Genomic DNA, 15654 nt, shown 5'->3' with positions numbered 1-15654 from the left:
CAATACATGTTCAAGATTAGCTGACTGACTGAATCAATGAATGAATAATCAGCAAAAGCAACATAAAATCCAAAATAAATGAAACCAACAACCCACTTACCCCAATATCTCTGGCTATCCCACCCCAATTAAACAGGCTATACAAAATTCTGCTCAGAATAACTGCTATAATTTGATTCCTGGACGATTTACCTGAGAATGGCAACAGAGTTAAGTATACTGGATAACAAAAGTAGCTGCCTAGAAACAGGCCTTCAAGGGAATGAAATATAAAACAAGTAAATTCAAGTGAAATGTTAGTAACAAGAATGTCAAAAGCATGACATACTGTTTAAGAAGGACTGGCCCAAACAGGATCCTCAGAAAAGCATTCTGGGCAACAAAATGGCAATATGAAGCCTAAAAGTGGAAAGGTAAAATCTACCCAACAACCTTCTCCATGAATGTCAATATTTACAACCGAGCAGGAACAATCTTTTTTCTTCCGGGAAAAAAAAGAAATGAGGATTTTAAAAAACTGTTAGTGACACAGGAAAAAATGGGCCAAGAAATTCAATTATAATAATAAAAATCTTCTGAACATACAATATTCTAGAATAACATGATGAATTAATAAAAAAAGTTTCACCTTTCCCCTACGTCCATTTCCTCCATCCTGATCTTCCCACTGCCAGTCCACTCCTCGTACCACTCTGGCACCTGCAAAGATCCCTCTGGCTGTAATCTTCTTAGATTTTCTACGAGACTCTAACAGAACCCTAAAAATAAAATTATTTTTAAGTTATACAGAAATAGGTTTAAAAAAAATAGAAATAGGTTAACAGCAATTTATTTTTAAAAATAAAATTATAAAAAAAGGTTACTTTAAAAATATAAAAGATTTTTCTCTGTTCTAGTTAATACTTAATAGCATGATACATAAATACCTTTACATTCCACAGGTCATGATGATGATGACAGTAGTTAGAATAGTAATAATATCTAATATTTACTGAGCTTTTACCATAAGTGTAAAAGTCTGTTACACTCCTTAAGAGAAAGGTATTGTTATTTTATCCATTTCACAAATGAGGAAATAGAGTCTCAAAGCGGTAAGTGATTTACCCAAGGTCACAAAAGCTAAATAGTAATGGAATCAACATATGAATCCAGTCCAACCACTTCAGAGTATCACTATTTCCTTCACCACTTAAGAAGAGACAAATTCAAATCTCTAAATCCATCAGGAAAGTAACCTAAATTAAGGCCAAAGAAAGACAACAAACACCACAACAATGACAAATGCCAACTGGCACTTGACCCCACGCTCAGAAAGACAACAGGGAGTGGCAGGGACTTCGGTGAACTGAAGACCATGATTTGTCTAAAGGGTGCAGATGGTACTCTGCTTCAGCCAACTGTTGCTGACCAGAGTTAAATGAATAAATGCAGGCCCACTGCTGACATTAGGGGTTAGGGGTTAGGGGTTAGGGGTTAGGGGTTAGGGGTTAGGGGTTAGGGATTTGGGTGTGTGTGTGTGTGTGTGTGTATGTGTGTGTGTATGTGTGTGTTCAAAAATTTAGAGCACAGTATGGACCAAGTAAAATACATCTGTGGCCTGGATTTGACCTGACACTAACTTGCCTCCAAAGTATTGAATCCTTACAGCAGACTACAGGCCTTGAAAAAATTCTATACTCAAACAATCTGGACCAGCTTGGCTCTCCAAGACCATCTATCCCTTATTCTTCTATATCCTTCTTATTCATAAAATCAAAAAGGTTTGGGGTTTCTCTTTTGTTTTTCTACTTTTATCTCATTATTCTACTTATTTTTACAATGCCTTTATTGTACCCTAACTTTAAAAATTATAAACAAAAGTCAAAAATAAACAACTTGTTCAAAACCACTCAGTTAATAAATAGCAGGCCCAGGATTTGAACTGGGACAGGCTAATACCCAAATCCATTTTTCTACTACTGCTGCCTCCCTATGACTGGCTAGATTCTTGCCCCTATACACTATTCACATCTATGTAAGAAGACTCAATCACCTGAAATTCTGTACCACTTCGTGATATTCCTCTCTCTCTTTGCTAAAACACTTTAATGCTAATAATCTCTACATACAGTCCACAACATCACATGATAATCATGTTGGTCAAATAATCCCTTAGTTTATGAACTCCTTAAGAATACTGTGTCTTCGTTTTCTTCAAATTCACACAAGCACAGTAGCTGCCACAAGTCTTAATAAATGCCTGTTGACTCAATCAATGGGCCCTAGTGTTCTTTTGGTAGCGATTAACAGAATAGAACGCACAGTGAGAAGAAAATAATCAGCCTTCTGGGCTGCCCTTGCATTTCCAAATATTGAGGGGTGCCAAGCCTCCATGCTAGAGATGAACAGCCCAGATTACGTTGGAAAAACATGTACAGCTCCATCTTCACAGAGCTCTTTTCTCACTATATGGCAGGCCTGCTCCACAACTAGCCTGTTATCTCCTACCTCTGGTACTAAACCAGCTGTCAGACACTATTTTTAAATCCTACTTTTAAGGCTCAGTAGTATAAAAAGTTGAATACAAACAAGGAATTGCAACTGAAGAAAAAACTGTTTACCCTACCGCTCACTTCCTGGTGTAGTAATTCTATAAAAGCGATGTCTTAAATGATGTTTATCTCCATGATAACAAACAGTGCACAAATCATAATTTGTACATTCTGCACATTTCCATCGAATGCCAATGATTGGTTGCTGGCGGCAGGTATCACACATGGTTCCATCATGCTTGATGCCTATTAAAACACGGATACATGGTTACATTAACTGCAAGTATTATTCACTTGAATACTGCTCCCTGGGGGAAAAATAAGAACGGAGCATTTTACAAAGTTTCTCAATAAAGTAGGAAATAATATTTTAAATATACCACATATGTTTTCAAGACAACATATTTCAAGTATTTTAATCAGTACAAATTATAGACTACATATTTTCTATCACTTCTTTCTTCATTAGTAAGAGCACTTCTCAGTAGCACATTCTATGCTGTCAAACTGAAACTTAGGTTCAATCTAGTGACAGAAAGAAGAATCATTTACCACCAAGATGTTTCAGACTTCAAACATTCAGATTCTTTTCAGGAATTTCAACCTACTCTCCACGCAAACAATTACTCCAAAAGAAGAAACAAGTCTATCCCCATGATTCACAGAGACAAACTATCAATTAACTTAAGCATTTATCCCTAGGCATTGACAAGCTCCCCACCCCAAACAAACTTCAGAAAACCATTACCAAGTAAATTTCCCAGTTTAAAAGGAAACAACATACTATAATTGAGTTTGCTGTTTGTTTTCCTTACAGAACAAGAAGTAATAAACCCTAGAAAAAGGAAATAAGCACTTGGCAATATGACCTCTACTAAAAATGTTCACATGAATGACACAGACGTTAGAACTATGAAAGGTACCACTATAAAGTAGTGAAAATAACTAACATTTGAGAGTAACAAGACTGGGGATAATGTTCCTTTACTATTCTGTTATTCTTAGATCACTTGATAAGTAAGTTAAAACTAGAAGCTTTTTAAACAATGTGTGGCCTGTGAACATCAGTGTCACTACTTTACAGTAGGAATGGTCAGGCCCAACACTGAACAGCAAGGGCTGTATTGTCCATTGAACGCGGACACTCTTCAAGATTTGAGTTCTGGCTTTCACTAGCTATCTTTGTGCCCTTGAAAAAGTCATTTTAACTGAAGTATTTACATATAAAATTATAGTATTTATTTCAAAATAATGGGGGGGTAGGGAAGTAATGTGGGGTTTAGATGAAACAAGAGCACTCATGTTGAAATTGGGTAACAGGAGGAGGTTCATTATCTAATTCTCTATTTTGTGAAGTTTAGAAATTTCCCAAAATTAAATAAAAGGAGTCACTTTAGTTCTCAGAACTTCAGTTCCCTTTGGAGGAGGCATTATGTTTTTTAATGGTTAAGGATGTTCTAAGAATCAAATAAGAATGTGCTGTAGATGCAAGAATTAGAGCACAAAAGTAGTAAAGTTAAAACTAAACTCCAGAAGAACATACTATTGCTGCTTCCTGATAAGGGGGGGAAAACCCGTATAATTCATTTTCTATATTCACGTTTAAAGTCCCATAAGGTAACCAGATTCTAAATAAAGAGCCAAACCAGAAGATAAACCTGTGCCTGAGGTGAGATGGTTAATAAAGAACGGGTGGGAGGAAGAACAGAAGGAAGCTGGGATGCCTCATGAACTACAAAAGAACATGACACCCAATACCAAGTATGTTTGGTGTGCAATCCTTCCACAATCTCCTGCTACCCAAATGCTTGACTGCAGGGACAGGCAAGACAGCAGACATCAGTACCTTTTGATTCATTCAGTAACTATTTTACTGCTACTGCGGACAGGCCCTCTGCTGCTTTCAAATAGCACTCTAGGTGTAGTACGGAGAAGAGAATGGAAGAAAATTAAAGTGGCTAAAGAAAAGGAGTCAAATTATAAGAAGTTTCCACAACAGTTGAGAAGAAAGTAATAGTTTAAGTAGGGATAAAGCTAGTAGAATTGGAGAGAAAATGGAAGCCAGAAGAGGTTTAGGACTTGGTGGCTGCAGGTTAGAAAACAAAAGATGTAAAAAGTAACTGAAAAAAGTATAAATGAGATCATTCAAAAGAAAACAAATAGGTAAGAGATATTTAGGAACAAACAGTGCAATAAACTGAAATTTAGAACTGTTCTACTTAAAAAAGAGAGAGAGAGAACCATGAACAAAAAAATAAATAAGCACATACTAATCTAAAATTGTAAGTCCAGGGGCGCCTGGGTGGCTCAGTCGGTTAAGCGGCCGACTTCGGCTCAGGTCATGATCTCGCGGTCCGTGAGTTCGAGCCCCGCATCAGGCTCTGGGCTGATGGCTCGGAGCCTGGAGCCTGTTTCAGATTCTGTGTCTCCCTCTCTCTCTCTCTCTCTGACCCTCCCGCGTTCATGCTCTGTCTCTCTCTGTCTCAAAAATAAATAAACGTTAAAAAAAAAAAAATTTAAAATTGTAAGTCCAGGCCTCCATTGATAGACACTTATCTAAGAAACAAAATGAAAAAAGAATCAGGACAAGGTTCCTGAAAGTGGTGGATAATGGACCTTTCAAAGGAAGAAAGAAGAAAATCTCAGAAGAGCACAATGTGTGTTCAACAAACCAGGAGCAATTTCATTTTTTTGGCAGGAATCTGAAATACTGTCAGAGACAGAGAAAAATTATAGTCAGGCTGGGAAATAACCACATAAGACATGATTTCTGATTTGCAGACTTAAATTGTTGCATTAATGGTAAAAACAAGGGTATGTGATTTAAGAAACTAGTTCTCTAACTTATTAGCTAGGTAATGTTCAGAATTAATTTAAACTACTCTGGGATCAATATTCTCATCTTTAAGTTGAGAAAATACTTCCTTTCATAGGTGTTATGAGCTGAATGTGTTCTCCACCCCCAAAAATTCATGTATTGAAGCCCTAACCCTCAAGATGCTGATATTTGGAGATAAAGTCTATAGGAGATAAGTAGGTTTAGAAGAGGAAATGAGGGTGGGGTCTCCACAATGAGATCAGTGTCCTTAAAAGAAGAGAAAAGAGGCTAAGAGGTCTCCTTCTGCTGTATTAGGACACAGCCAGAAGGCAGCAAGCCAGGAAGACAGTCCCCAACGGGTACTGAAATTAGCCAGCACCTGGATCTTGGACTGCCCAACCAATAAATAAATTCCTGTTGTTAAACAACCTACTCTGTGGTAGTTTGCTATTGCAGCCCAAGCAGACAAAAACAATAATGGAAAGGGTCCTTGTGAAGCTAAAGTGATAAACAGAGGTAAAAACACTGAAAGATTTTAAAGCAAATTGCAAATAAAAAGAATTATACTGCAGTTAATTTTTTTTTAATTTTTTTTTTTTGTTTATTCATTTTTGAGACAGAGAGAGCATGAACGGGGGAGGGTCAGAGAGAGGGAGACACAGAATCTGAAACAGGCTCCAGGCTCTGAGCTGTCAGCACAGAGCCCAACACGGGGCTCGAACTCACGGACCGTGAGCTCATGACCTGAGCTGAAGTCGGCCACTTAACCGACTGAGCCACCCAGGCGCCCCTACACTGCACTTAATTTAATCTTAATATAGATTTGTTAAATGTACTATTTATCTATTTAAATAATTTGGTGATCAAAATCATCATATATCCCAAGCAAATTTGGCAACTTATGCAGAAAATCAAAGAACTTTTAGGGGCACCTGGGCAGCTCAGTCGGCTGAGCGTCCGACTCTTAATTTCAGCTCAGGTCATGATCCCAGTATGTTGTGAGATCCCAGTATGTTGTCAGGCTCTGGGCTGAGTATGGAGCCTGCTTAAGACTGTGTCTCTGGGGGCGCCTGGGTGGCTCGGTCGGTTGGGCGTCCGACTTCGGCTCAGGTCAGGATCTCACGGTCCGTGGGTTCGAGCCCCGCGTCAGGCTCTGTGCTGACCGCTCAGAGCCTGGAGCCTGTTTCAGATTCTGTGTCTCCCTCTCTCTCTGCCCCTCCCCTGTTCATGCTCTGTCTCTCTCCGTCTCAAAAATAAATAAACGTTAAAAAAAAAAAATTTTAAAAAAAAAAAGACTGTGTCTCTGTATCTCTCTCTCTCTCAAAAAACAGAACAAAACAAAAAACTTTTAAATTCTCAATTTCCCAGAGACTACACATACGAAACATTCAATTATTCACACATGGAGCCTGCTTAAGATTCTCTCTCTCTCCTGCCCTTCCCCTGCTCATGCAAGTGAATGCTCTCTCAAAAAAAAGTTACATCCAAAGATACTAAGTTGTTTGTAAATACAAACAAAACTTAACCTATGTCAAAAACAGGGACTATGTATAAACTATGATAATCTATAAAGTGAAATTCTATGCAGTTATTAAACCATGTTGTAGAAGAAATATTACTGATATGGGAAAATACATTTTTTTAAAAACCCATTATTATTTTATAAAACAGTTTGCAAAGAACTGCAATATACCATCACAAAATACATAAAATACACACGTACAGAAAAACTAGAAAGATAGTCCCCAAAATGTACTGGTGGATTTACCCTTTGTGGGTTTCCAAATTTTCTATGCTGAGTGTGTATTAATTCTTTTAGCTAAGTGAATAGGGGCATTTAATATGAGAATATCACCAGAGATGTTGATGTATGTCACCTATAATTAAAAACTAAAAATAAAAACATGATATTTATAGCAAATATTTACAGAAACCAACTTTCATATAGTTACTAGAGTAATAGAGTATGTAACTGCTACTTAGAAGTTTTTATTTCTCATAACCCTTATACTAACTAAGCTATTTTATGCTTATGTAAAGAAAACATACTTCATATGTACACTCCTCACTGGCACATGCCCACAGTCACAGTCTAATCTATCTTACCACAGGAAAGCACCGTGCCAAAACAACATAATCAATATCAAATGTCATACTTGCCTACTCAATGGTGAAGCTTCTGAACAGGTCTAATATAGGTGTCCTATGTCATCACAGAAAGTAAAATGCATTAAACTAATCAGAATCCACTATGCATTTAGAGGTTTATCCTTAACTATACAGCTCTTCAAACGAGAGTTGATGAAAGAAAGGCATAGGGAAAACGTATCCCAACTTCCCCATCTGATCAAAAAAAGAAAAGTCCAGTTTTTAGCTATTCTCCTACTGATATATTTTTCATCTCTAAGTTCATTTTCCACAAAGCACAATGATAACATTCATGAGCTCATAATCTAAGTATAGGCTTTCTTTAAAAGGACCCATTTAAACACACAATGATAACTGGTAAAAAAAAAAAAAAAAAAACAAAAAACAAAAAACCTACAATTCATGGTTTTAAAGAATACTTCAGGAAAACCATTAATGCACACAAAAGCACATCCAAATCCTTTTTGGTTCCCACAGTTCAAATGCCAACAAAGCTACTGAACAGCTGTGAAACAGACTAAGCCTGAGAATTGGAGAAAGTAAACAAAGCAGCCCACTCCACCATCAAAATGCACACTACAGAATTTTTAATGAGAATACAATTAATTAACCTTAGAACAAAAGCTGATATTTAGAGAAAACACAAAACAGGAGACCAACATTTTACTGATCTCTTACTTCAGCAGCTTTTTGTTTCCCCTTACTTTATCCACCCAATTCATTCCCATCTAAAACATTCCCTTCCAGTACAAACCTTCTTAGCCTTGGCAAGTGTTATTCCTTAAAATGTTCATTTCATAAAACTTAATTCCCTAACTAAACCTATTAGTCGTTTTTCTCCTTCCTATACAATATCATATTACCCTAGAGACTTAATGCTCTTTTCCTTTGCTACGCTTTACGAAGACATCTGCCACCGTTAAATGAACCACCTGATGATAGCTTTTGACTCATTCTACCAATACTCAAATGACCATCTGCTCTACATTTTAATGGCAGCTCGCCTAAATTCAAAAACTTAGAGAATTTACATAGCCTTAAGCTTTTTGTTAGAAAATTTTATGAGAGCAATAAAACATGCTAGTCAAGATCAATGACCACAGTTCTTAAGAGAGCCAATGAAAACAGCTCAAAATCACAAAGCACTGATTTGTTTAAATAAAATGTTAAATTTCTAGTTAGAAAAAAGTGACCAAGAGAACTAGAATTCTCACTACAAACAATTCACTCTACAAAACACTTCAACATGGAAGAATATCTAAATTATCATTTTGTATAATAGCAAAGGAAAAAAGTAAACAATATAACTATTCATTAACAAGAGAATAGAAACATATATTAAGTATACAATGGAATACCTAAAATTAATGTTCCTCATACGATTCAATATGAATGAATCCTTCAACCATAATGCTGAATTTTTTAATTATACAATACAAAATGTTACAAATAAAGTACTATATTTGCTTACATAAAAACACAGCACAAATGTTAAGAAAAAGAACATGGAAATGATAACAAATTTCTAGATAATGGTTACCTTAGAAAAGGAGGGAAGGGAATGAAAATTGGACAGAAGTATACAGGATGTTTCAAATATATTAGTAATGTTTTGTTTCTAGATAGGTTCACAAGTATTTATTACTCATTAATCTACCTGGATATCTTATATATTAAGTGATAAATTTTAAAACAATTTTAAAATTAAAAAGATCCTAATAATACTAAAATGGTACCTAGTTAACCCTCTAAATTTGTTCCCTAATTGAAAGATTTCACCTAACATAAAAAAGTATTTACAAATCATTAACCATTATTTAAATGTAATTACTTATTGTGGCATAACTGTTTGTTGATGTCATTTAACCAGTCAAGAAATCCTATTTCTGAGTTAAGGATTCATTCAACTTTAACCCCAAATCAATGTGACAAAAACATTACAGAGATTAAAGAGGGCTAGCCACTTACAGTATGCATCCTATTCTCCCTGAAACTTTAAACTACTTAGTGGTTTAGAAATTGTCTCAACAATAATTAAAATTCCTAATGAGGGTAAGGCCTTTGTGACCTGCCAGCTGGTTGCTGTATTCTACATTCCTTTCTCTTGAGAAATACTAAATTAATGAAAATAAGATTGTTATTATTAATAATACTAGCCACTGTTTATTACCACATCAAGCTAATGAGACTTACACACATTTTAGTTTAACCTTCCCAACCATACTAAAAGGCAGGCATCATGATCCCCATTTATAAACGAAGACATTTAGGCTCAGAAGTAACCTATGTGAAGTCACACAACATTAGCAAGTGCCAGGCTCAAATTCAAACCTAGGTGGGTGTGAGTACAAAGCTTGGCCCTCTTAAGCTCTTCACTCCACCAGGGTTTTTTCTCCATCTGATCTTATTTAAATAATTACATATCTAGAGCATCATGTTCCCCATTTAACCCACTAGATTCAAAATACTATAAGTTATCAAAAACCTATTCTAATATTCAAATAAATCTTAAAGAGATACACTTTAAAAATTGAGATTACTTTTTAATTTCACCAATGTAGTAGAGTGAAACATCACTACTTCCAACCAACTCTTGGTACACACTAAGAAAATGTCCTTGAAGGCATTTCACCCAAAATCTCCCACTTCTTCGTCGTATCTTTCTGTTGGACAAGTTCTTCTCTCATCTATTTTTGCATCCTCTACTACTCTACTGTATTACAAGTTTGCATAATAAAATTACAATCATGCCCCAGACAGTCCAAAGAAAAGAAACAAGTTATCAAATTAGGCATACAATTGGGAATTTTAGTAGTATGTTTGTTATTTTTAAGCACTTGTTGCATAGAGGTAGAATGTGAATGAAGTCAAACAAAATTAAGAATTTTATCACTTTTTCTCCTGCTAACTGGTAAAAATTCACTATTTCATTTTAGAAGCAAAACATCTCTGCCTGTGTACCTTGACCTACTCCAACTTCATTTTACAAGTGAAGAACTAAGGCTCAAAAAGACTAATGTTATAAAGTTGAAAAAAATAAAGAGGTAAGACTGACAAACCCAGATTTGAATCTCCACCATGAACTTATTACTTGTGAAATCCTGGGCAAGTTAGTTCATTTCTCATAGCCTATTTTCTCATCAGTAAAATAAAGGCTATCAAATAATATTTTTTCAGGATTAAATGAAATAAAGTTTATAAAACACTTAGCACAGTGCCTGACACATGACTGGAGCTCATGAAATGTTAGTCCACTCCCTAGTTAACAGTCTCACTTGATAAAATATAGAATGAACAAATACCTTAATTTCCCTACTAAGCTAGAGCATTTTCCAATACTGTATGAAAAGAGACTGGAAAAGGGGGTGAACAAAACACCATAATGTTAGCTATGGCAATTCTAAGCTGTTATGATTATCATTAGCCCTGCAAAACCTTTAAATATCAAATAATGACCTTTTTTTTAAAATATAAAAACATTTCTATCCCATTGTTTGTCTTTTTAGAAACAAAATTATCATCAAGAAGATAAATATAGGGATGCCTGGGTGGCTCAGTCAGTTAAGTGTCCAACTTCAGCTCCGGTCATGATCTCACAGTTTGTCAGTTTGACCCCACATCAGGCTCTGTGCTGACAGCTCAGACAGAGCCTGGAGCCTGCTTCGGATTCTGTGCCTCCCTCTCTCTCTCTGTCCCTTCCCTGCTTGCATGCTCTCTGTCTCCCTCTCAAAAATGAACATTAAAAAAAGAAGAAGAAGATAAATCTACCCTGGAAAAAAATCAAATACTCATATCATGAGTATGTTTACAGAATATAAACTAATTCTAACCAAAGCAACTATCTACAAAGGGAAATACGCTTAAAAAAAAAAAAAATACTCCGAAGCAACAAATGAATGTCTGGTCTATCTGCTGTGTTCCCCTACCTCCTGAACTAATTTAAATCCCCAAGATCTTAGTTGTGTTCTATAAATTCACTTATAAGCAAGCTGTATAGAATTCAGAACCCATTTTCTTTCCCAAACAAAGTTTTAAATGTACCAGACTATTTCACAAGAACCTGTTTACACAGAACTATGGGCATACAAAGGTAAAAACTGTTAATTAAAATTGATAAAAACTCTCAACAAAGTGGGTTTAGAGAGAATACATCTCAACACAATAAAGGCCACATATGATAAACCCATAGCTAACATCATACTCAATGGTGAAAAGCTGAATGCTTTTCCTCTAAGATCAGGAACAAGACAAAAATCTACTCTTTCCAGTTTTATTCAACACAGTACTGAAAGTCATAGCTGGAGCAATCAGACAAGAAAAAGACATAAAAGGCACCAACACTGGTAATGAAGAAGTACAACAGTCATTATTTGCAGATGTCATACCATTTATAGAAAACCTTAATGATACCACCAAAAAACTATTAGGATAATAAATGAATTCAGTAAAATTGCAGGATGCAAAATTAATATACAGAAACCTATTATACTAATAATACTAATAATGAAGTAGTAGAAAGATAAATTAAGAAAGCAATCCCATTTACAATTGTATCAAAAGGAATGAAATACCTGCAAATAAATTTAATCAAGGAGGTGAAAGACCTCTACTGTGAAAACTGTAAGATATTGATGAAAGAAACTGAAAATGATAGAAACAAATGGAAAGAAATACCATGCTCATAGACTGGAAGAATGAATATTGTTAAAATGTCTATACTACCCAAAGTAATCGACAGATTTAATGTAATCCTTAACCAAAATACCAACAGCATTTTTCAGAGGTAGAACAAATAATCCTAAAATCTGTATGGAACCACAGAAGATCCCAGATAGCCAGAGCAATCTTGAGAAAGAAGAAACAAAACTACGAGTATCACAATCCCAGACTTCAAGCCACACTACAAAGTTATAGTAATCAAAACAATATAGTACTGGTATGAAAACAGACAAGATCGATGGAACATAATAGAAAATCAAGAAATAAACCCCCACTTATATGGTCAATTAATCTGCTACAAAAGACACCAAGAATATACAACAGAGAAAAGAAAAAGTCTCTTGAATAAATGGTGCTAGGAAAACTGAACAGCTACATGCAAAAGAATGAAACTGGACAACTTTCTTACACCATACATGAAAATAAATTCAAACTAGATTAAAAATCTAAATATAAGACCCCAAACCATTAGAATTTGTGGAAGAAAACGCAACATTTTTCTGTATTTGTCTCCTCAGGCAAAGGAAACATAAGCAAAAATAAACCATTGGTACTACATCACACTAAATAAAAGGCTTTTACAGCAAAGAAAACCATCAACAAAATGAAAAGGCAACCTATGAATGAGAGAAGATATTTGCAAATGATACATCCAGTAAAGGGTTAATATCCAAACTATATAAAAAATACATCAAACTTAACATCAAAACAATACAATAAAAAAATAGGCAGAGGACCTAAATAGACATTTTTCAAAAGAAGGCATACAGATGGCCAACAGACACATGAAAAGATGCTCAGCATCACTAATCATCCAGAAATGCAAATCAAAACAACAATCACACCAGTCAGAACGGCTAGTACCGAAAAGATAGGAAATAACAAGTGCTGGCAAGGATGTGATGAAAAGGGACTCTCATGCACTGTTGGTGGGAATGTAAGCTGGTGCAACCAGAATGGAAAACAGTATGGAGGTTCCTCAAAAAATTAAAACTAGAATTACCATATGATCCAGTAATTCCACTGTTGGGTATTACCCAAAGATGGCTCCTGGATGGCTCAGTAGGTTAAGCATCCAATTCTTGGTTTCAGCTCAATCACGATCTCATGTTTTGTGGGTTTGAGACCTGCATCAGGTTCTCCACTGGCAGCATGCAGCCAGCCTCGGATTCTCTCTCTCTCTCCCTCTCTGTCCCTCCCTGACTCGCGCTGTGTCTCTCTCAAAATGAATAAACTTAAAAAAAAATTATTTGGGGCACCTGGGTGGCTCAGTCAGTTAAGCATCTGACTTCGGCTCAGGTCATGATCTTGTGGTTTGTGAGTTCAAGCCCCCTGTCCGGCTTTGCGCTGACAGCTCAAAGCCTTGAACCCAGTTCAGATTCTGTGCCTCCCTCTCCCTCTGCCCCTCACCCGCTCATGCTCTGTCTCTCTCTCTCCTGCAAAAATAAACATTAAAAAACTAAATAAAGTTATTTTAAAAAGAAAAATGAAAACACTTACTAATACAAAAAGATACATGCACCCTTATTTTTACTGCAGCACTATTTACAATAGCTAATATATAGAAGCAACCTACATGTCTAATGATAGATGAATGGATAAACGTGATGTGGTAGACATGTACAATGGAAAACTACTAGCCCATAAAAAAAAATAAAGTCGCCATTCACAACAACATGGATGGATCTAGAGGGTATTATGCCGAGTAAAATAAGTCAGACCAAAAAAAGACAAATATCGTATGATCTCATTTATATATGAAACCTAAAAAAAAAAAAAAAAAAAAAAAAAAAAAAAGAATAAAAAACAACAACATAAAAGGGACACACACTCATACAGAACTAGTGGTTGCCAGAGGGAGAGGGGTAGGGGGATAGGCAAAATAGGTGAAGGGGTTTAAAGAGGTACAAATTTCCAGTTATAAAATAAATAACTCAGAGATGAAAAGTACAGTATAGGGAATATAGTCAATAATGCAGTAATAACTTCGTATGATAACAGACGATAACTACACTCACCATGGTGAGCATGAGTAACTACAGAATTGCTGAATCACTGTTGTACACCTGAAACTGATATAACACTATGTCAACTATATTTCAATTTAAAAAAAATAAAAATAAAGGAGCACCTGGGTGGCTCAGTTGGTTAAGCATCTGACTTTGACTCAGGTCATGATCTCGAAGTTCGTGGGTTTGAGCTCCACATCAGGCTCTGTGATGACAGCTCAGAGCCTGGAATCTGCTTCGGATTCTATGTCTCCCTCTGTCTCTGACCCTCCCCCACTCACACTCTCTCACTCTCAAAGTAAAACATTAAAAAATAAATAAAAATCGTTGCTATGTTCCTAGTTCCAATGGAGGCAATGTTCTATCACTGTAATCCAGATAAAATGGTAGAAGAGGCAAGCTAAATGATGTAGGGACATACGAAAATGTGTGAGTAAAGAAATGAGTTATAAGAAGGAGAAATGTTCTTGGAGCTCCTGGGTAGCTCGGTCAGTTAAGCCTCTGACTTTGGCTCAGGTCATGATCTTGCAGTTTGTGGGTTCGAGCCCCACATCTGGCTCTGTGCAGACAGCTCAGAGCCTGGAGCCTGCTTCGGATTCTGTGTCTCCCTCTCTCTCTGACCCTCCCCTGCTCACACTCTGTCTCTGTCTCTCTCTGAAAAGTAAATAAACATAAAAAATTAAAAAAAAAAAAAAAAGGAGAACTGTTCTTAAAAACAAAAAAACAAAAAAAAAAAAAAGGCCATTTTCCCATAGATACTTAAAATGCATAAGCTCTTGCTAGGTGACTTAGAGCAATGGTTTCCACAGTGAGGTACATGCTCAGGGTATATAGAACAAGATTCTGTGAAATGCAAGAGAAAATCAAAGTCCACAATGTCTTATCTATAATGCCAAACTCCAAGTGTTTTTGTAAGTTAGCAGCAAACTCCAGTTAGTCATAAACCTTGATCTGAACAAACAAGAGGCTATATATAGTATGTAGTCTTTATCATCCCGGTAGTATAATTATTCATATGCTTCCCTGAAGAAATGTTAATTTACTTGATTACATGGTACTGCTGTGGACCTCAAAGTGGATGTTATGTACTATGTTGCACACATACCATATTATAGTTCTAAAATCCAGAAGTATACACTTGGTCCCAAGCATTTGGAAAAAAAAGGGGGGGGTTTGGATTTCCACTGAAACTTTTATATTTATTTTTTCTCTAAAAATATTAAGATTGAGATTAAGTTTCACTAATTGTAAATCACTGAGCTGACACCAGCACCCTCAGGGAGTCCACACAAAAACTCACCCCTCACACAGAGAACACAGGTGTCCTGGAGGTGAGGGGGTTTGAGAGCAACGGGTCCTAACAATGTTGCTCACCTCTGGTACATTAAGACATGCTGCAACTTTTTTGTGCCTACTTAAGCAGATTTGT

At 36.0% G+C, this 15654-nt stretch overlaps 1 protein-coding gene across 1 annotated transcript in view; it reads right to left on the bottom strand.

The window, feature by feature from the left end:
* Positions 1-15654, bottom strand: part of MIB1 (MIB E3 ubiquitin protein ligase 1) — a 126741-nt gene that overhangs the window by 102656 nt on the left and 8431 nt on the right. The window contains exons 2-3 of the mRNA XM_053902495.1: positions 2606-2777; positions 629-758 (exon numbers count right to left, since the gene is read on the bottom strand). Coding sequence (XP_053758470.1) covers positions 629-758; positions 2606-2777 — 302 coding nt within the window. The remainder of the gene's footprint in view (positions 1-628; positions 759-2605; positions 2778-15654) is intronic.

This window comes from Panthera pardus, unplaced genomic scaffold (genome assembly GCF_024362965.1).
Source record: "Panthera pardus isolate Hobbes unplaced genomic scaffold, ASM2436296v1 HiC_scaffold_15, whole genome shotgun sequence".
Lineage (NCBI taxonomy): Eukaryota > Metazoa > Chordata > Mammalia > Carnivora > Felidae > Panthera > Panthera pardus.
This window is presented reverse-complemented; position numbering and strand designations above follow the sequence as displayed.